The sequence below is a fragment of the Pongo abelii genome, chromosome 1 (genome assembly GCF_028885655.2).
Source record: "Pongo abelii isolate AG06213 chromosome 1, NHGRI_mPonAbe1-v2.0_pri, whole genome shotgun sequence".
In the NCBI taxonomy this organism is placed as follows: domain Eukaryota; kingdom Metazoa; phylum Chordata; class Mammalia; order Primates; family Hominidae; genus Pongo; species Pongo abelii.
Genome location: NC_071985.2, coordinates 154,024,634 through 154,048,432, shown reverse-complemented (window position 1 = coordinate 154,048,432; position 23,799 = coordinate 154,024,634). Strand labels below are relative to the sequence as shown.

The 23,799-nt window shown below is 33.5% G+C and overlaps 1 protein-coding gene across 1 annotated transcript in view; it reads right to left on the bottom strand.

Moving 5' to 3' along the window:
* The window catches only part of ADGRL4 (adhesion G protein-coupled receptor L4), a 118,401-nt gene that overhangs the window by 18,773 nt on the left and 75,829 nt on the right, over positions 1 to 23,799 (bottom strand). The window contains exons 8-12 of the mRNA XM_024234598.3: positions 18,272 to 18,477; positions 13,015 to 13,188; positions 11,590 to 11,793; positions 9,214 to 9,434; positions 9,018 to 9,084 (exon numbers count right to left, since the gene is read on the bottom strand). Of these exons, the coding sequence (XP_024090366.2) occupies positions 9,018 to 9,084; positions 9,214 to 9,434; positions 11,590 to 11,793; positions 13,015 to 13,188; positions 18,272 to 18,477 (872 nt within the window). The remainder of the gene's footprint in view (positions 1 to 9,017; positions 9,085 to 9,213; positions 9,435 to 11,589; positions 11,794 to 13,014; positions 13,189 to 18,271; positions 18,478 to 23,799) is intronic.

The window sequence follows — 23,799 nt, the reverse complement described above, 5'->3', positions numbered from 1 at the left end:
AAACATCATATTTTATGAAATGCTGTGACTATTTTTATTTGCATGTATTACAGAAGCTTCCATTAGGATTAACTGAGATATATTAAAAGTGTTTTGTAAAGGTTAAAAGACTACAGGAATGTAAAGTGAATAATAATTCTAATGACTATCTTGCTTTACCAACATCCATAGTTTTTCCCTTTCATCATATCATTATGTAATATCCTTCAATGTAAAGCTACATTTATAAAGAAATACTAGTGATGAATCTCATCTTAACCAGTTATTTCCAACTGGGCTTTAGAGATCCAAGAGTTTTTAAAAATATTTTTTGGATTTCTAATTTCTATGAGTTTATTCAACTTTTAAGACATTTTCTAGTATGTGTCTTAAGAACATTATCTTTGAAGGTATTTCCAGTAAGAATATATCTCTCATATACAGGAACATATTGAAACTACCAATGTATTATTTATGTTTTTATGTAATTCTACTTTTCCTTATTTTGAATTCCAGCTATCTATTGTTTCAAGAAGGTCAAAATAATGTGGAAAAATGTTACAGGTACTGAAATGCTTATTAGTACATAATATGGATAAAGGTTAGAGTATTAAAGTGCCTTGAACCATAGAGGTCACTGAAAGATGCACCCAACAAATATAATGACGTTAAACTAAAACACATAATTAAAATGTTGATGCCATTATCCATAACATTTAAAATTACAATGAGTAGTGTTTCTAATATAACTTTAATGTGGATATCTAAAGTGCAGTGCCCAAACCATGATTCACATGATTTTTCTCATTGTATGCTATTTATAGAGGACTGCAAAATACAATCGTATTCAAGATACTTAACATCCATGTCTAGGCTAGTGGTTCCCAGTGAAGAGAACTGGGAATATCATCCCCCAGAGGACATGTGGAGAGGCATTTTTGGTTGTCATATTTAAGTGGCAGTGGTGCTACTGGCATCTAGTGAGTAGAGACCAGAGATGTTTCTAAACTTATAATGGCACAGACAGGACAGCCTCCACAACAAAGATTTGGTCCAAAGTGTCAACTCTGCCATTATTGTGGAATCCTAGTTTATCACAATGCTTTTTGGTTTATACATTCCAATCGAACCATTTATTTTTATTATCTACCTCAGTAGATAATAATATCTAGCATTGGCAAAAGTGTCAGAAAGAGAACACTCTCATATATTGTTGGTGAACCTATAAATTAAAGTAATTGTTTTGAAGGACAATTTGTAAATTTTAAAATCTGTATATACTTGCACTTCTACTTCTAAGAAGTAGTTCCTAATAATTTTATGTAATAGATACATGAAATTATATTGGAATAAAGATTCTCTGTGCAGTATTATTTGTAATAAGTAAACTTTGGAAATACATTACATATTCTTCAATAGGAAATTTATTAAATAAATTAGCACACAGTCATAATATACATGATAAAAAGAGGGTAGAACTATGTTCTAACAAGGAAAAATGAATATGATATATTACAGATAATAGACAATTCAGGTTTTTTGAGTTTATAATCAAATATACACACAGCAGACGTCTAGAAGGATACAGAGTAAATATTAAGAAAAATGTATTTATGGGGAGAATGAGTGTAGGATGGAATATTATTCATATTTTTACCTTGCACAGTCTTGTAATATTTGCATTTTTCCAATCTTTGGCAATTTGTGCTATTAAAAATGTAATAAGAATATCTTACATAATAACAGATATGTCTAAATGTGGCCCATCTTGTAAGAGTCATAAAAAATTCATTTTGATCAGGTTTTAATAAGTATTTCCTGGTGAAAGGGAATTAGATTGTAGACATATAAAGGACAATTAGAGGTTACAACAAAAAGTGAGTGGAGTTCTGGTCAGATTTGAAAAGAAGTTGGTAAGAGTAGTGATACAGCAACACACAATTATGAGAGTTTTGATTTAAATTCAAATGAAAGCTCACAGTTTTTAAATAAAATGCCTTATTTGGACATAGCTTAATTAGTGTTTGCCTCAATCAAGCAAATGCTATTCTTCAATGCTGAATGTGTCTAGGGGAAACTTCAGTTTCTATTTAAAAGTTAAATTATTTTTACAAACTCTTCTTTATAGTTGTGTACTTGAATCTAATCACTTATATAGTTTTAGTTTAAAGAATTGAGCATTGAAGATTAAAAATATTGAATAAAGAAATAAATTATGGAAATTATCTTCAGTTTGCAGCTTGCTTTACAAAGATTTAGACATCTCTTTTTTGTACAGCTCAAGCTTTCAAAAGCAAGGCTAGGCCCTTTCAAGTACAGTCACAATCTTAACATTTTAAATGTAGTGATTCATAGATAGAATCAATGAGGTCACTGGTTCATATTTCAGAATTCTAAGAGATTCTTAATATTAATGAACCAAACACCTGAAGAAGTACTTTAGTAAGATCAATGCAGAACATGTTACTGTTCAAATACCTAAGTAGTTAACACTTATCAGAACAGATTAAAAGCCTAAATATTTGTTTGAAACAACATACATAATAATACATTAGTGTTGAACTAATTCTGTTCTTACTGATTTATATATTACCTCAAAGGCATTTTACATCATATTCCCAAACCAGGAAAGCCTCAGGACTCCATTCATAATAATAAGCAAATACCATTTAAGGCATTAGTCTATAGTTCTTACTCTAGAAGTCCTTACTCTATGGATAAACTGTAAGGATTCCATGTAGGAATGATTGGGATTAAAGATTGCTCTATAGAGATTTCTTTTCTGGAGCACAAGTCTTTCTACATGTGTTCAGAGAAACAGTGAAAGCAATCTTAATCTTCATATAAGGTCATAAAAAATTTGCTCCTAATTACCTATTTAAATTTGAAGGTTCATTTATATTTTGTCTTTATTCTGGAAAATAAATATTATTTATTCTGTTAAGTTTCTATTGTTTTCTTCACAATATTTCACATTTACTTTGTTTTAGCTAAACTTTTTCTGGTATAGTGTACTAGAAACTTCTAACAAATTCTATATAGCAACAGACATATGTATAATAATCATATCTTGCTATAATTAAATACTGCTACTTATTCACTAATATTTTAAAAATCAAGATCTAAACACACACACACACACACACACTGTAGTTGGCTACCCATACATTCCCTTGCATAAAATGTTTTGCCGTAAAAATCATGGTTTTAAAATGTCTTTTTATTTAATTTTAACACAAAAATGTAGGTATAGGAATGCCATAAGATTATCCTCCAGAATGTTGTGCATTTTCCTTTTTTAATTGTTAAAAAATAAGTTAAAATTGTTATTGTTGTTTTTACCACAGCCGTGTTATGTAGGGCTTGCATCATTAACTTCAGCTGCATATTAGGAACCCAAGGCTAGGGGTAGAAAAATAGCTTCAGAAAGATCACTTAATCTTGCTTCCTCATTTATTACCATGGATATTTTTAGTGGCTCAATTAAAATATACACATAATTACTGAAGATTTACTAGGCACTTCTATACTGCAGGGTGACCAAAAAGAGGGCCACAAAGTTTTACAGTTCTAGAGTCCATCACTCACAGAGATTCCAATGTGAATGCAGCTCCCTAAAGACCACATTGCAACTGTGACTCCTAAAGTTGTGCAACACAGTGGCACTGATTATTGAGCAAGATGATTATTGAGTAAGATGCAGTAAATAAATCAAGAAAGGCATAGCTCTGTGATTGAGAAGTAAACTAAAAATAAAATTTGAAGCCCTTAATCAACTGAATAGACTCTGTTGTGCCAAGGAGACCCTAGAATAACTTGAAAACTGAGTTCCTGGCCATGATGAGTTGGAAGGTCAAAAACACCTTGTTATACCCTCTCTCTTTTATGGTTTAGACAAAGGATTCCCAAACCCCAGGCCATGAACCAGTACCACCTGAGCTCCCATCCTGTCAAATCATCAGCAGCATTAGCTTCTCATAGGAGGGCAAACCCTATTGTGAAATGTGCATGCAAGGGATCTAAGCTACATGCTCCTTATGAGAATCTAATGCCAATTACCCCTCCCCAACAATCTGTGGAAAAATCGTCTTCCACAAAACTGGTCCCTGGTGCCAAAAAGTTGGGGATTGCTGGTTTAAAAACAATAGCTGACTGCATTAATGTTAAAATAGGAGGTCATAAAACTTCCAGAACAGACTCTTTGTGGCAATATGATACCAAATTATAAACAGGACCTAAGGCTATGCCAGGCCAGGTTAAGTCATGTACCCCTACACTTTAAAAAAGTTGGCAAATAGGAACTAATTAAACTAAAAAGCTTCTGCACAGCAAAACAAACTATCAACAGAGTAAACAGACAACCTATGGAATGGAAGAAAATATTTGCAAATTATGCATCTGACAAAAGTCTAATTCCAGAACTATAAGGAACTTAAACAATTTTAGAAGGAAAAAAGCAAACAACCCCATTAAAATGGGGGCAAGGGACATGAAGAGACACTGTTCAAAAGGAGACATACACATGGCCAGCAAACATATGAAAAAATGTTTACTGTCACTAATCATCAGAGCAATGCAAATCAAAACCACAATTAGATATTATCTCACACCAGCCAGAATGGCTATTATTAAAAGGTTAAAAAATTACAGATGCTGGTGAAGTTGGGGAGAAAAAGGAATGGTTATACACTGTTGGTAGGAGTATAAATTAGTTCAACCATTGTGGAAGACAGGGTGGCGATTCCTCAAAGACCTAAAAACAGAACTATCATTTGACCCAGCAATCCGATTACTGGGTATATACCCAAAAGAATATAAATTGTTCTATCATAAAGACACATGTTCACTGCAGCACCATTCACAATAGCAAAGACACAGTATAAACTAAATGCCCATCAGTGGTAGACTGAATAAAGAAAACATACATATACACCATGGAATACTATGCAGTCATAAAAAGAATGAGTTCATGTCCTTTGCAGGGTCATGGATGGAACTGGAGGTCATTATCCTTTGCAAACTAATGCAGGAACAGAAAACCAAATACCACATGCTCTCACTTATAAGTGGGAGCCAAATGAGAATACATGGACACAAAGATGGGAACAACAGACATTGGAGCCTACTTGAGTGTAGAAGATGGAAGGAGGGAGAAGATTAGGTAAAATCACTAATGGGTACTAGGCTTAATACCTGCATGATGAAATAATCCATACAACAAACCCCCACGACACAAGTTTACTTATATAAAAAACCTGCACATGTACCTTTGAACTTAAAATAAAAGTTAAATAAGATAAAACAAAATAAAGTATAAATTAAAGTAAAACCTCTTATTTTTGTTCTGAATACTAAGCATCCTAGTGAGGGATAGCAAGGGCCTGACTATAAACATGGAGGAGAAGAAATGGATGAGTTTATTTGTGGAGGTAAAAATTTGTTTAGTAGTTAATGACAATCTGGACTAAGAAGTGATTAATATATTTTAAAAAGATGATTCTTGAATACTGTGAATAATGATGATACTTCAGCTGATGTCTGGTATTGCCTGGTTTACAATGCTAACTACTTCTTGTTTTTCTCTTTGTTCTCCCTCAAAAAGAATCTGGTATGCTTATAAGGGCTACTTGCTTTAGTTCACACTTGCAATCCTCTGCCCATTCGCAATCATATGAAGTACAACCTGCTTCTTGTCACATCCACAAACAAGGTCCTCCACCTCAATGAAGACTTTTGAATGTCTATGATACATATACTGATCTCTCCACATCTTACCAGTATCACTTATATGTAATTATATACTTTTCTTTATCATGTGTGTTGTGTTTTTTCCTCTCATTCATACTGTAGTGGGCAGAAGATATTTCTTATATTTTCTTTATCTTTCTATCATGTCCAGAGCACCCAATTAACATGGTGAACTTAATCATATGGTTTGGGTCTTTACCTAGCAGGATATTCGAAAGCATAGGATGGAAATTCCTAATCAGTAGGTCATTTCTATCCCCAAAATGGCAAGTGGTGATCAATTTTGAACATCTGATCATTTGATGTTCATCTGATCATTTGAACATTTGAACATTCCTACTTCACCAAGGAATCTCTACTTGGTGAAGTAGAGATTTTTTTTGGTGACATAGAAGTTACTTTTCTTTCTTCAGGGACTGCCATAAATTTACATGCCATAGCTTTCAGTAATTTTAGATTTTTTAAAATCTGGTGTTTACTTCTTTTTCCTTTCCAGATACTTGAAACATATGTGTTTGAGTAGGGGCAGCGTGGTTGGTTCTGAGATACTGGTCTTCTACTGCTAAGGCTCCACAACTCTGCGCTTGGAGGGTAGAAGGGTCTGACCACCAGTTGTTATGGGGGAGCTGCATGATATAATTTTGGTTTAGTCTGGTTCTTATTACCATTGCTAGTCTTGGCTTAAGAGACAGTCTTCACTTTGATGGTATACATAATTTACTGGTGATCACAGTATTTCATTTCCATCTTGGTCTCTTCTATTCTTCAAAGATGAATATCCATATCTCCATTCAACCCATTCTCTTCATTGTACATATCTTCACACGACCTAGGCAGACCTGCAACTTCTTTCCATTTCTCCAACTTATCTTTGCATGTAGAATAGCTCAAGTCTTTGGGTTTTGCCCCATCATTTTGTTACTAGGGACACTGTATAATAATCTTTTCTGTCCCTGCTGTTGAAGAATACTCCAGTAAGCACATTGCCTGCAAGAAACTCCATACAAAAGCAGGTGCTAGTCTCTAGGTTCACATTTGGCTCGAAATCAGGGGATATATGGCAAACTCTCATAAAAAATGCTCATTATAATCTGGTATTCTTATATCCCAGGGACACATGAAAATTCTACAGTCATTCTAGCAATGTGAGATCAGGATGATAATTTTAATCTTACTATTTTGATTCCATGCTCTGCAAACTTTTTTGAGTGTTCCTCCACATCTTGTCTTCAGGGGTTAGGGAAACACTATCATTTTTTCTTATTGGTAGAGAAAAGAAAAACTTCTAATAGAGAACATTGTCCTTCCCTAAAGGCCAAGTATGCCTAACTCTGAGCCATCATCCACTGAGCTCCCTTCTCCAGTCCTCTCACAGGGCTATAGCTGGTCCTTCTCCTTAATTGTATGAACAATGGGAAGAGTCAGGCCTAAACTGTTGGTGGTTCTTTTTTAAATGTTTGGTGTTCAATATCTCTTTGACTTTATCTTCGAACTAGATACTATTCTTGGGCTACAGGAAAAATGTCATCCAACATTGTGTTATACAGTTGAATAATAATAGTAACATGCAAGCATTAGCACAGAAGAACAAAGATAACTGGAGATAAATAATTCACTTTGATTCAATAATTATCTAAGAATTTCTTAGTATTTAAAAAAGAGATTATAAAAGGTGAGAAATATTTAATTTTAGAGTAAAACTGAGGGGCCTAGCTCATTTTTTAAGTAGCCTGACCCTCTGGTTAACCTGGAAATGGTTATCATACAGAGATTGTATGGGAGATAAATTGGCTCATTAGCTCCAGACTAGAACAATGTGACAGTTTTCATTTAGACTTCTAGAAAAGTTTGCAGGACTCATTTTTAAATAATTTCACCTAAATTTTCTGTATCTTACCATAAAATAATCCAAATTAGCCTTACATAAGCAACTGTTAAAAATTATTTCAAAGTATACTTCCCCTTTTTTATTTTAGAGAAGTATGCTCCTGTTTTTGTTGTTTTAGTATAATTTCTATCATGCTACTTTTTATCTAAACAATAAGAGTCATTGCTCCACGGACCTTTCACTTGTACAAAACAATGGCAAACATGGATTTTCCTACGGTGAGAAAATCAGTAAAATCAGGATATGCCATCACTGAAATACTCATATCAGGGCAATCCATAAAAATATGTGAGTGGGACACCATTTTGTATTCTTATGTGGGTTGGAAATTTTGGAGTTATAATAAATTAACTCAACTTGTTTTAACTTAAATCTGGCTCTTGATTTTTCTTTTATAAAATATTGTTTGATTTATTTTGAGAATTATAAATGAGTTTTTGTGATGAATAGAAAGTATACTTTATGAATGCACTTGATTTCACCCACACCATTGCAAAATAAAGCTTGATGAAAATTCTCTGTTTTGCATTTCAGGTCCTTCTCCATTTAGCAGTACCCTCACAACCATAAAAAACTCAAAGGAAAGAGGAAGACAGGAAAAGAAATCCAAAAAGATGACTAGCTTATGGTCAACACATATGGAACAAAGTTGTCCAAAATATTGCCATAACTTCTCTACTGACAATTCATTCCACTCTAGAGTCTTGTCAGACCTCCCAGATTCTTTGACAGACTATTATATTCAGAAAGACTGTTGAAAACTTTCAGCACTTAGAAATGCTCTTCAGACATATAAAAATGTCTTTATTTAGAATGGAACATATAATGCCTGCCAAATTTGTAGGTTTGAAACCACTTCCAATAAGAATTAAAAGGCCCTCTTCCTTGCTGAAATAGGACTATCTCAATATATGACTTGTCTGTTCATGAGAAATAGTGGGTTCTTGTCTCTGATGTTGCAATTTAGTTTAAAATCACTTTATGATGACAGGGTACATAAAGATGATAAAACTATAAAGATGACAGTCTAATCTTCAAAGATGACTGATCATCGACAAAAGATTAAATAACATAAACATCTAAAATGCCAAATTATCAGCTGGTTGGCACACTCTCTGTGTTGAAGTATGCCGAGGTATTACTGATAAGCAAAAAATGCTTTTTCCTCCATGTTATGCAGACATCTATACTCCATCAAGAGGGGCAAATGAATTGTAATAGCTTTGGATTTAAAAGATATACATGTATTTTTCAATTACAGTATATGTAAAATGCTGATAAATGATATACTGTAAAATATTCAAATTCTTTTTTTTTAGAATGACACCTTATTGCTGGAAATTTTAAGCACCCTATGATCATCACTTTTTTGAATTATAATAACAATTTTATATATACATACAAGAATGATTAGGCATGCTGGTCCTATAAAACTCCAAATAAAGTTGTTTTCGGTGCTAAGCCAACATCTGAAAAGTAAATAAAAGATAGAATCTATAAATATGTTTGCATGTACTTTAGCATAGCAAAATTATCAAAGATACGCAAAGCACATTCAAAATTATATTTCAAATGCTCATGAAATCATTTTAACTTACACTTTTGTTGTGCCATAATATCTGTATCCTAGTGCTGCTGAAAATCCAACTACCACGGCTGGGCTTAGATAGCCAAAGATATAAAAATTCTTGTGCAAAAATCCCTTGTTGTAGATGACACCCACAACAATGAGATAGAGATGTATGCCTTCAATGCACATCCATGCAAAAGCAGCTAAAAAGAAGTAGTGTAGCAGTCCAGCAATGATTGAACAGAAGAGCTAGAAATCAAAGAAAAAAAAAACAAAACATTGGCAGTGTTTGTTTTAAAATTATCATAACATACAATCTCTACTTTCGCTGTAAATCACAACTTTCTTTATACTATAAAGTATGCCGCTTTATATAATGATTAGTCATATTAAAATATCATGTCAGTTCTTAAAGATGCACTAGTTCTAGCTGATTTAGAAAAACAACTGTGCTTCATCAACATGAAATATTAACCGATCTTGTGATAGAACTAAGTTACTGTTTTTGTCCAGAGGTTTATAACTTTTATATATTTATGTTATGTGATAAATTGTGGATTATTCACATGTAAACCATGGTATCTTGGTGAATATGTTAGGATTTAAGTTGATTTCTGTTTTGGAGATGCCTCTCTTTTCCTTTATTTTATTCATGCTCAAAGAATGAAAATGACTTACAATACTCTGCTAAACAAAATAAAATAAATATCTTAGGTGACAAAAATAAAATTTACAAAGTAGATTAATAATATATTTTATCAAAATATCCATTATAGAATTACTTTCAACTGTTAAGATTATCATGTAAATTTGAGATGGCTTTCACTTAAACATACTTTTCAGTGTTTATTTCTTATCTAGAACTAAAGTTAGACCTATAAGAAATAACAGAAAAAGACGTGGTTACACTTTCCCATACTAGTAAAGCTAAAGGTATGTATCATGGGAGAGATAACATAATACATACTTACGTACCTATCCCATTAAAAAAACAGAATATAATTCAAGATTAATGAGATGACATACTAAAATATGTTAGAGAGTACTCTGTAAGGCTGGGGAACAGAAAGATCATTGGCAATTAAAATTTGGAAATCACTTTAGCAAGGAAGTGAGATTTGAGATATGACTGGAAAAATGGGACAAATTTAATAGGTGAAAAGTAGTTGAAAGTAAACACTATAATGAGTAGTTTTGGGGTGAAGATAATGGTGGAAGGTAACTGAAAGAGGAACTAGGCATTGGAGGATAGTGGGAGATACATAAAATTGAAAAGTGTAACGAATACCACTGCAAAACATAAAAATAGATAAGGAGTTTACAGTCTAGTGTATACTATTTAAAATAAACACTTCTTGCCATCTACTTCAGAAGAAAACCTTGCTAACTGATTGTTAGTTTCAGTCTTTGAAAGATTTCTAAGAATGGAAATATGGAGGCAATTTCACTTTTTGTGGTCATGAGAATACACTTCTCCAATCTCCAACTGCAAGGAGTGCAACTGACCTAAGGCTTCAGCTGCAGCTGTAGGAAATCCATTGCTGTTCCCACTTCCCATAGGCTGCTGCCAGCCCATGACTGAGCACAGTAGGGTTACTGCTGTGAGACACAAAGGATTCCTCTTACAAAGGATTCCTGCTCCTGAGAGACAAAAAGATTCCCCTGACAGGTAACATTGGCTCAAGTACTTCCAAGAGGACTCCTTGACACCTGTGCTGACTTTTCATTAGAACTGCATTACTGTGTGGAATGCTTTTGCCCACTCTTTTTTTCTTCCCTCAGGATCATACCCGAATCTTGGTCTGATAGCTCTCCAAGCCCCTCTCTTCCCATTTGCTCTCACCAGCAATTCCCTTAATAAATCTATTGCATATTTAACCCCATCTTAACACCTGCTTCTAGGAGGACCCAGACCAATACAATATGAAACCATCTGGGAAGGTTCAAATGGTTCAAAATCAATAATCTTGGGAAATGGGAAGTTAGAAAAGATACTAGGTAAAACCAATTTATCACATTCCAACCTATAAACTGTGACTGCATTTCTGTTCAGTCCCTATTCTAAGATAAACTTTATTTCTAATTCTCTCTCTCCTTGGCCTTTATTTAACGTCCATTTAAAAACAAAACAGAACAACAAAAAAGTATTGATTCAGTTTGTTGCAAAGTTGTAATTTGTCCCAATAATTCGTCATAATGAGGGCCATTTTTGCTGAATGGACTTGATAAGTAGTTTGCTTAGCTGTGTTAGCATTATCAAACTTAGAAAGGATAGCTGAAGAACAAATTATAGAGTATGTCTGCCCCATTAAACCCTAAATTACAATTAATGTTTCTAGGACATATACATTTAAGAAAGTACACATATCATAGGACAAAAATAGAGATTAGGATGCCTACATACCTTATTAGTATTTGTATTGATCCCAACAAGAAAAACAAGTTCAGCAAGAAATAGGCTACAGCAAAGATTTTTGTGAATTGTTGTCCTGGTGCTTTGAATTTCACTGAAGAACCAGAAGGTAAAAATGCATATGGCAAGACAAATCAGTGAAATAATTATTCCTAGTTGAGTGATCCTTGTAAGAATATTATAATCTTTAATACCCTAAGGGAAAATAATAATAAAGCTGTTAAAAGAATAACTCAGTAACTTGTCAAAGGAACTACAACATATAATGAACTTCCTTTTTTGGTGAAACATTAATCAAAATGTTCATAAAATGTAAAAATATAAATATGCATTTAGATGAGAAAAATTTTGTACTTTTGAAAATCCTCAATATCCACATAAATCTGATGTAAATCATGTAGCACTTTAACAGTTCTGTAATTGGTGATATTTTTCTAGGCATAGTATTAGTATTAGTACATGGTTTAACAATGTTATCTTCATTAATTTCACTACATTAGAAAGGCAATAGATTATTATAATGTGAACATGGTTAATTAAAACAGATTTATCAGTGGTAAGACTAAGTCATATGCAGTGATTCATCTAAAACACGTGAAACAAAGGTGTTAGCAATGCAGAATATAAGGATTATCAAGTAATATTGTTCAGAAACTTTGAAATAGAAAATGCTGGTTTTATCCTAACTAGATGAATACTTACGTTTATATACAGAATAGATGTTTATTTGCTTAAGTTCAGGAAAAAATCATTGTTAGGACTGACATTATGTTTAGGTAGATTTATTTGGTTACTTTATATATTTAATGATAGATTATAAATAAATATATTAAGATGGAGATGATAGCACAGAGCTATAAAATAAGAAATTATGTGATAAATATGCAATGTAAGTAAGATATCACAAAAGTAAGATACCTATCATGAAACTATTCACCTTAGAGAGATTCTTCATGTTTAAAAATCTTGTGGGGTTCTACATTGCTAAAAACATGATGTTAGTTACAAGTGTGCTAATACTTATTGCCCAACTGTCAAATATTTTCAGGAGCTTTGTCATGAGTAAAAATAAACTGTCATCACAAAAAAGTGCCTTTAAATTCCGGGGTACATTAAAATGGGAAAATGGCTCTTGAAAGCAGCATTACAAGCTAATTTAATATGTAATCTACCAGATATTACAGACTAGATAAGTCTTAGACTAGAAATAACCTTAAATGCATACTAGATATGTTTTAGAAGGTAGGTAGGAAAACAGACAGAAAGAAAGATCCTGTTGGGGTTTTATCTCTTATACTAAATGTGCTATCTAAACCCAAGAAAAATATATAAAAAATTAAATATTCTCTCGAATGACATGGAAAAAAAAAACAGAAAAAGCAACATTTATAAATATGAAGGGGAAAATTATCTTACAATGGAAGGACCAGAGGACATCAAAATTGCAAAATGTGTCAGGTGATTACAGCGGCATGAGGTGTAGGTCTCATTTGAGTATGTCAGCTCACAGCCCTCTGAAGACCACCTGCCATTCATGGTATCAGGTGAGTAATTCCAAAATGCACATAGACTCCTATACCTATCTGTGACCTGAAAAAAAGATATTTTACTGATGAAAAAGAGAAAAAGTTACATATATAGTATTGATTTTGTTGTATTTAAAATACCATTAATGTGATTGAAACAATGCCTTAACAGTAAAACACAAAACAAATGATAACAAATAAAGGCTGCTATGTGGAAGAATGGAAATTTATATTGCAACAATGCTATATTTTATCAATTTTGTCTCACAAACCTGTGATAATTTTCATTACAGTAAATTACTCATATGTCATTTACCACAGTGCATAATTATCATATGTATCTTTATTCAATACATGTTTGTTGAGTATTTACTAGATATTTGTCATTAATCCAGGTACTAAAAATACAACAGTGAACAAAACATAAAAACGTGTTTGCATTGTTGACATTAAATTCTAGTTAGAGATGAAAACTTATTCAATGAGAAAAGTAACCCTGGGTAAGAACAAAGAAAGTGATACGGAGGATTGTCCAAGGGGACGTCTCCTAGATTATGTCTAAGCAAGTACTTCGATGAAGTGAAGTGGGGGTCCAACAGACTTGGGAACAGAGGGTTCAAAATAGTTGGAAATGTAAATGGACAAGCTCTGAAGTGAGGCTGACCAGAGGCATTCCAGAAACTTGTAGAAGCCAGTTAAGTTAGATCACAGTGAGTGAGGTAAGGAATAGTGAAGACAAGATCAGATACAGACATGGGACAGATGACACACAGACTGTGTGATAGTTATTCCATAAACAGTGGAATTCTCCTTATCATACTTTTATATTAACTAATCATAACACTATACCTAATTTTGGTTTAATAATAATTTATCAATAAAATATTGAACTTGTAGAAATAAAAACTATTTACAGTTATATAACAATTTACACTTAACTAGGTGCTTGCTTTCTTATTTTGTTTAGTTTGACCCTCATAAACGCTCTCTGAGATAAATGCTATATTATGTTAAGAGGCCAAGATATGTGATTTTAAGGTGTATTTAAGACTAAACATTGATAGATGGAGTAATATAGAATCAAACTCAAATTTTCAGACAAATATTTATTAAAGAAAACATGTCTTGAGTTTCAAATGTATAATATATACTGTTCAATGAGTAAGGATTATCAGTCAAAAAGATAAAGTATCAGCTCTTCAAGGATGATAGAAACTCAGATGATTTAAATACAATAAGATAATTGTTTTAATGGGATAGATGCTAAATACAACCCTTAGGTCAACAGTTGGAGCACTGAAAAAAACAGTGTGAGTTTGTCTGGAATGAGTCTGGAAAGATAATTGAGTTAAAATTGGAGAGATTGCTAGAAGTTTGTCAAGGATGTCAAGCTATATGAAGAAAACTGAAATTCTTTTAGTTCCTAAAAGAGCCTGGGAAGTGCCTAATTCTAGAGAAAGTAGAGGGACTCTAGAATTGAGGAGCCAAACTGAGCTGTGATTGTGCGTAACATTCAAAAACAGAGTTAAGGGAAGGTCTGTTTACACACTGGTCTCCCATCATGCCCTACCACATTTTCTTAATTTTCCTAATCCTTTCAACCAGACTTCCATCTGGAGTAGACAGGAAAGGAAAAACATTTCTTCCTAAGAAATGGATTGGCCCAAAATAAACTGCTTTTGGGTACTGACATTCGGGATCTTCCAATGCCATGGCCAGGAGCCTGCCTGATGAAAACTCTAGTGAAGCACACCACTGCCACACGGTCAAGAGAGCATACCGTGTCTCATTATTAAATGTGAATGGGTGGTCATGAACTCCCAGACATCTGAGGACAAGCTCCAACAGGAAAGACAGGGAACCAAGATGAACAATCCAAACAAAGAAAGTCAAGAGCAGGATGATGCAGGGAGCAGAAAATAGCTTTTTTAAAAAATATATAAATAATATCTCAGAGAGATGAGATACTGTACCCATTAAACAAAATCAGGATTGAAAAAATAAAGTTTCTCAGTGAAAATAAAGTATAAAGTAAAAATAAAAAATATTAGGAGAAAAAAATAGGAATGAAAAAGTTTAAAAACTCCAAATATTAGAAGCTCTGCTGGGAAGTCTAATAAATACTAAGAGGAACAGAAAAAGAGAGCAGAGATACTGTACAGGGAGAGATTACCAAGAAATCATCGTAGAAAATTCCCTAAAACCAAAGACCATACATTTTCAGACTGAAAAGACTCACAAAATGTTTACTGCAATTAATGAAGGAAGATTCACACCGAAGTACATCTTAAAGATTTTGGAATACTGAGAATAAAGATCCCAAAACTTTACGAGACAGATAAAGAGAAAGAGACTGATTGCATTCAAAAGATAATACATTTTAATTAAAATATTAATTGCATTCAACTTCTCCAGGTTACCCTTGAAAGCTGAAAGACATATGAACAAGATCTAGAAAGATCTGAGAAAAAAAAATAACTCTGAACCATGGTATTTATCTAACTAGTATAAGGGTAAGGTAGAAAAATATATGTGTGTGTGTGTGTATATATGTATATTTATATAAAACCTGATAATGCAAGAGCTTAAAAAATTGACCTTCTCTGCTTCCCCTTTCAAACGGCCACTGGAGAATATGCCACCAAAATACATATATAAACTAAGAAATAGGAAGACATTGCTGGAGGAAACATGGCATCTGACACAGGAGAGGAGAGAGGTGAATGCTGAATGATATGTGAAAATGATGGGGGAAGGGAAGGCATGCCCAGGCTGATAAATGACCTAGGGGTAGATCATCTAGTCAGCATTAAGGCTACAGAGCCTTGGGAAGGATGTCTCCAAGACAACAAACTGGCTGATAGATAAGCTCACGTGTTTGAATGTTTTGAAAAGAGATTTATAATTCTGTCAAAGATTTTGGAGAAAAATTAACAATGGATAAATAGAAATTTAAGCAAGTGAAAATAAAGGAATTTATTAACACCAGGGAAATGATTGAGCTCCATGATTCAGTTGTGAATAACACACCAATTTATAGTATTTATTATAAACACTGAAAACTGATTTAACCAAAAATTGGAGGTAAGCATGAGTGGATGCATAGTTGAGGGAGTGTGTGTATCATAGCAGAAGATGTGTGTAAGAAAACTAAATCTGAGTCTTCCATAGATGGAAGTCAGCAGTTTACATCTACTTTTTAGAAGCTTAAGGTAAGAGGAGTTATTAATTTTTGGTTTTTTGGTTGAAGATGATGCAGTACCAAAGGAGAATGGTTTTATTTTTTTATAAGGTGGAGACTTGAGTCTTTTTATTAGCTGAGACACTGACACCAATGTGGAGAGATCCAGGAAAGATGAGATGGTGGATGGAGCATAATTTCTTGGGAAGTAGATTGGGATGGATGTAGTGGGCCAAACTGGCCAGGAGTATCATAGCTTTCGAGAGCATGGACTCTGGAGGAAGGCTGCAGGGGCTTGAAACCTTTTTCTACCAGTTAATTGTTGAGTGACCATGAGCAAATTATTTAATCTCACAGGCTCAGTTTCCTCATCTATAAAATGGTAATAATAGTATGTACCTCACATGGCTTTTGTAAGCATTAAATGAATTTTTTTTTTTAAGTAAAAAACTTAGAATACTGCCTGGTTTCTAACATAAGCACTATGTAATTATTGATTGCTATGATAATTGTTAATACTACTATAATTACTGTTACTATTCTTCTGAGGTACTGTAGAATTATGTATTAGTCAAATCACAGATAAATTATCAGGGAATCAGGACACTGAAGATATTACTTATGAGATAGTTTTTATTTTCTCAGGGGAAAAAATGGGAGCAAAATTTCATTCTCCGAGCGAGGGAACCAGTGACTAAGCAGGTATATTGTCAGAGAAAAGTGGTGAAATTTCATAACAGTCATTACTTTGAATGGAAAATATAGTTGAGCAGAAAGGCAGATAAAAGCAATTAAGTTTTCCCAGGAATTACCGTGAAGAGTTTTTGTTTAAATATGCGTTTTGTTTTGTGTCTTTGTCAAACAGGGATTGGTGAAGTGGGTTGTTCTTGGCAACTCTTTAGCTGCCAAAACATTCCACTGATAAAAAACGGAAAAACCGTCAGACCATGTGAAAGAACAGTGTTTGGTTTCTAGTATTAAAAACGTGTTTTGCATTTAGCATCTAAAAAAGAAGTCTAAGTTTGGTTTTCAGTCTTAAGCAATTTCATACCTTTTTTTCCCTCAACATAGTACTTACCATTATTTAAGTTTGAGCTATTATTTACCCGCACTTTTTATACATTTAGTTTCTCTCTACCTTCGATGTTTTTACTTAACAGTGGCATGTTTGTATTGTGTGTAAGCAAATATACTCTTTTTGTTTAGAAAGCCCCTTTTCCTCCCATAATAATGCAAATATAATTGCTCAACTTCAAGGTACTTCAAATGGAACTTCGAAAGTACTCGAATCATGTACTAGAACTGAAATTCTGTTGAAAGTTTAAGATAACATCAATTGTGAAATGGTAGCAAATAACCTGTGATTTTGAGTTGCCCCCATTCATTTTTAACTAAAATAGCTAAATAGTTGTTCAGTTCTGATCATGCTTTTTTATTGTATATCTTTAATTATATATGAGTCTGAAAAATGATTTAGAATAAAAAATGAAAGAGTAAAATGGTCTCCACTAATTTCTTTATGAAACATTTTAAATGTTGCTATAATTTTCTTTTAATCAACACCAGAATCCCTTCAAATATTATTTTAAATGACAAGTATTAATGAAACACCTCACTTATTACACAAGTGACATTTATTTCTCTGATTGTGATACTTTTTAATAACTCATTCTTCGAAACCATGGATATTTCCAAAATAAACAGTGTACTTATAAATAAAACTAAAATATTTCTTAATTCCAGAGAATTAAATTAATAAATTCTTTGGTATTAATTAGAATGTTTAAAGAGCTGTGAAACTACAAAAATATTTTATATGAAAATTAGTTAAAACTACTTCACTCTTTTAATTTCAAATCTGTATTTTTAAACTCGAGAACTCAGATAATTTAAGTGACACAACAAAGAGTCCAGTTCTCTGACTATATGACAATCATAGCCAATAACTACCAGAAAAACAGCTTACCTTTCGATGACTTAACGTAAATGTTATTTTTTCAAGTTCATATAATGTGGGTGGGTTTGAGCTCATTGAGACGGAAATTACTGAAGATATGACTCTTTCCTCCTCTTCAGAATTATCATAATTTTGAGGTTTCAATAAGGAGTTGTCAGATGATGAAAGCAAAGGACCAATACTCTTATAATATAAAAATGCAACTGCAACATTGCCTATCAATCAAATAAGTATATTTAGTGAAATTCTTATAAAACAAAGTGTATTTAGACTCTTAAGATAAACATAAAAATTGAATAGACAAACATTTTACATTAGAAATTTATACAAATCCCCAGATACTGAAATATAGACCACAATAAGCCCATGCCTACATTGTTAAACCATAGTAAGACATATTCTCTGACCTTGAAGAATTCAAAGATAATCATGAACTGTGTAGTATCCCTTTTGCACAAACTATCTTTAGAAGAAAAATAGCCCTAGATAAATTTACACCAAAATCCTGACCAAGAACCAGAGTGTGAAGTGTATTCACTTGAATAATAAAGTTTCAAGTTATTATGTCCTTGTATAAATACATGAACTTAAGAGGTATTGGGAGGAAATTATCACAGGCTGATAGAATCAAGAAAATTTAGAGATGAAGGAGTTGTAACATGCCACTGAGTTCAAACTTATGCCCACTAAAATGGTTTCTATTTAATATTGATAACATGTAATTATGCAATGTCAGGGTAGAAAATTTATTTGCTTGAGAGATGGCCATTTATCCATGTCCCCTAAAACTCCCCAAACGCAGTGCACCAGCATATAACCAAATAGCACAAAATCATAAATACAAATATTAATATCATCAAATACAAAGGACTGTAATAACAAAACTGGAAACCTCCACATCACATGAATAAATAGGTTTATTTGGATATGACTGTGTGAGCTAGAAGTTGCCAAAGTGTATTGCTATTTATGTTTTCTCTCTTAATCTAAAAAGGCACCTCAAGAGATATTGTTAAGAGCCTTGCTAAACCCAGATACATTACATAAAGGATTTTCCTCAAGTTCCATCTTACAAAACTTATATTAAAGAAAGTATGACATTGTTGGGCTAGTGAAATTATGACTCCAAAAGATAACTATCCCAGCCTTTGCTATAAACAGACGAGGGCCTGAGGCAGGACTTGGATACCTGTTAGATCAACATGACCAGGTCCAGTTGATGAACCATGTCGTGGGACAGTGGCATCTCAGGAGTTGTAGTAGAAGATGGTTCAAAATCAAATGATGAATCAAAAATATAAGATGGATTTTTAAAATCTACTAGCTACCACTTTCCTTTGTGAAGAAAAATATTTATTTAACATCAATTTTTGACTTTTGATAAGGGGTGCCACAGAGAATCCTCCAAGATATCTTCTCACCTCCTTTACAAATATATTGTCTCAGTATTTATTTGTCCATTCCCAGGGTTTTGAACTTCTTCAATTCCTATGATTTCTCACTAATTTGAGGCTTGATCTAGCTTTGAATTTTCTTAACAAACCTGTACCTTTTGTTAAAAATTAGGGGTTCATTCACTAATAAAGGGTATAAAAACTTTGAATAATTTGAGACGATTAGATCATTTCCTAATAAATCGTCATCCATTCTTCCTAATTTTTCTTCTTTGCAATGCTTACTTTAGTCTTTTTGCCCTAAGATCTTTCCTATATTTGTTAACATTACCATATGATTGCCAGGAACCAGACATAGCCTCCAATTTAATTGATAGAACATATATCTGAGCATTTACACAGTGCAAATAACTATGCTAAGTTCTGGAGACTTTACTTTAGAATTAATACCTATATATATTTGTTTAAAGATTCCCATTCAATAGGTCTTCTTCCTTATTCCTATTTTGTTTTGTTGCTTTTAATTCTTTTGAATGAAATTAATAGTTTTTTATTACTGTGGTCCAAGCATGAGCCTTCCAAACTATTAGAAAACTACTGGGGTGACAGGAGTTATGATTTTTCCTTATGTTAAATTCCCAAATCAATTTTACCCACATACACTATGCAATGAACTCCTTAGAGAATCATTGCTCTCAAACTGCTTTATTGCTACTTTAACTTGAGAATAACTAAAACCACTTCTCAATAGAGCTTCATATGCTGCTTTATTTTTTCACCTAAATGTTGATTTCATAAGTAATTTGAAAATAAGTATGTGAAATCTCTTAACAAAAGTCTATTATCTTTTTATCATAAAACCATAGATCAGAGCATTGAATCTTGTTCTGTTAATTCTCAACCCTTCCTCCTTACTCTTCTAAAATTCAGTCTATAAAAAAAATATACATTTAAAAATCCAGGGGCCAGGCACAGTGGTTCAGGTCTGTAATCCCAACACTTTGGGAGGCTGAGGTGGGAGGATCACTTGAGGCAGGAGTTCGAGACTAGCCTGGGCAATATGGCAAAACCACGTCTCTACAAAAATAGAATAATTAGCCGGGCATGGTGGTATGTTTCTTTGGTCCCAGCTACTTGGGAGATTCAGGTGGAAGGATCACTGGAGCCCTGGGAGGTCAAGACTGCAGTGAGCCATGATCATGTCACTGTACTTTAGCCTGGGCAACAGGGTGAGGCCTTGTCTCAAAAAAGCAAAATAAAATCCACTTGTGCTGCATAGGCCTCCTTTATTTTCCTACCAATGGTACTGTTTATGTTTTAAAGAATGCATGTGTTTTATTAACTAATTTTTTCAATAAATTAATAAATACATGCAGACATCATTGAGAGGGTTTGATCAATGTGTTAGATTTGTCCTTATTTTTAAGATACAACCTTGAGAAAAACACATTTTCTTACTCTCCTTTATTGAGAGCTAATATTACTGTCCCTTTCAAATATCACTTTGTACGTGGGATCATTAAATACAACAAAGCTACCACACAATCAGACAAAACTTCTTCAGGATATTAATTCCATGACAATTTCATCATCTGTCACTATAATCGGTATTTTCAATGTCTTTTTTCCAACTTCCAAACAGTACCCAAATTGTCTTTGAAATTTCAACAGTTTAACACATTCTTTGGATTTGTTCCTAAATACAAAACGTATGCTTGGTTAATTAGAATATGGTATAATAGAGTAAAAGCCAAGGTTTCAATGGCAGCATGACTTAGTTACTTTTGCTTCATTTATGGCTATTTCCCACTAGAACATGACAAGAAAGAATAGAGGATACGAAAACATTTCTTTTTATGAAATAGTGTCTCTCCATGAGACCATATGTGTGTTGAGGTATATAGTTTCCATTTGTATTTTACTATTTTGTTGTTGTTGTTCTCATATAGGTAAAAATATATTACCTAGAGAAAATAGGAAATATTATTATTATTTTCTTTGCAAAAATTTTATAATTCCTATTTTCTCAAGGTAATATAATTTTACCTATATGAGAACAACAACAAAATTCTACTATCGGCAGGGTTTTTTCTAAATGCATTGCACTAAGATAACAGATAAATGATTAAATTGAAATAGTAACTACTTACTTGCTAGTTAGGTACCAAGGAAAAGCTGATTTTTTTTTTTTTTTTTTTGTGATGAATTCTTGCTCTGTCACCCAGGCTGGAGTGCAGTGGTGGGATCTCGGCTCACTGCAACCTCCACCTCTCCGGTTCAAGAAATTCACTGCCTCAGCCTCCTGAGTAGCTGGGATTACAGGCACCCACCACCACGCCTGGCTAATTTTTGTATTTTTAGGAGAGATGGGGTTTCACCATCCTGGCCAGGCTGGTCTTGAACTCCTGACTTCATGATCCACCCGCTTTGGCCTCACGAAGTGATTGGATTACAGGCGCGAGCCACCACGCCCGGCCTGGAAAAGCCGATTTCTTTTTAGAAGAATCAGCTTTTAGTGGTTCTGTACTATCTGCTGATGGACATGGAACAAATCTATTAAGTTTGCACATTAGTTACATCATCCATATAAGAAGGATATTCAGTTATTTAATCATTAATTTGCTTGCTAGTACCAGAATTGAATCAACATTGAATTTTGATACAATTTTTAAAAAGGGTTGTTTAGTTGAAGAGTTTACTATACAAAGACTAAGAAAAATACAAATTATAAGAGAAATCTAAGCCTAAGAAACTTACTTTATCCCCAACCTAGCAAGACAGGCCAACATGCAAATTCAGCAAATACAGAGAGCACCACTAAGATACTCCATGAGAAGATCAGCCCCAAGACACATAATCAGATTCTCCAAGGCCAAAATTACGTAAAAAATGTTAAGGGCAGCCAGACAGAGAGGGCAGGCCACTTACAAAGGGAAGCTCATCAGACTAAGAATGGACCTCTCAGCAGACACTCTACAAGTCAGAAGAGATTGGGGGTCAATATTCAACATTCTTTAAGAAAAGAATTTTCAACCCAGAGTTTCATATCCAGCCAAACTAAGCTTCACAAGCGAAGGATAAATAAAATCCTTTCTAGACAAGCAAATGCTGAGGAATTTCGTCACCACCTGCCTTGCAAAAGCTCCTGAAAGAAGCACTGAATATGGAAAGGAAAAACTGGTTCCAGACACTGCAAAAACACACCAAAATATAAAGACCAATGACACTATGAAGAAATCGCATCAACTAGTGTGCAGAATAACCAGATAGCATCATGATGACAGGATCAAATTCACATATAATAATACTAACCTTAAGTGTAAGTAGGCTAAATGCCCTAATTTAAAGACACAGACTGGCAAATTGGATAAAGAGTCAAGACTCATCGGTGTGCTATATTCAGGAGACCCATATCATGTGCAAAGACACACATAAGCTCAAAATAAAGGGATGGAGGAAAATTAACCAAGCAAATGGAAAGAAAAAAAAAAAAGCAGGAGTTGGCAAGCCTACTCTCTAACAAAACAGACTTTAAACCAACAAATATCAAAACAGACAAAGAAGGGCATTACATAATGGTAAAGGGATCAATTCAACCAGAAAAGCTAATCATCCTAAATATATATGCACCCAATACAGGAGCCAGATTCATAAAACAAGTTGTTAGAGACCTACAAAGAGACTTAGACTCCCATCCAGTAATAGTGGGAAACTTTGACGCCCCACTGTCCATATTAGACAGATCAACGAGACAGAAAATAAACAAGGATAATCAGGACTAGCACTCAGTTCCAGATGAAGTGGACCTAATAAACATTTACAGAACTCTTATCCCCAAATCAACAGAATATGCATTCTTCTCAGTGCCACATGGCACTTATTCTAAAATCGACTACATAATTGGAAGTAAAACACTCCTCAGCAAATGCAAAAGAACTGAAATCATAATAGTCTCTCAGATTACAGTGCATTCAAATTAGAACTCAGGAATAAGAAACTCACTCAAAACCACACACTTACATGGAAGTTGAACAACCTGCTCCTCAATGAATCCTGGGTAAATAATGAAATTAAGGCAGAAATCAAGAAGTTCTTTGAAACCAATAAGAACAAAAAAAAAAAAAGGTACCAGAATCTCTGGGA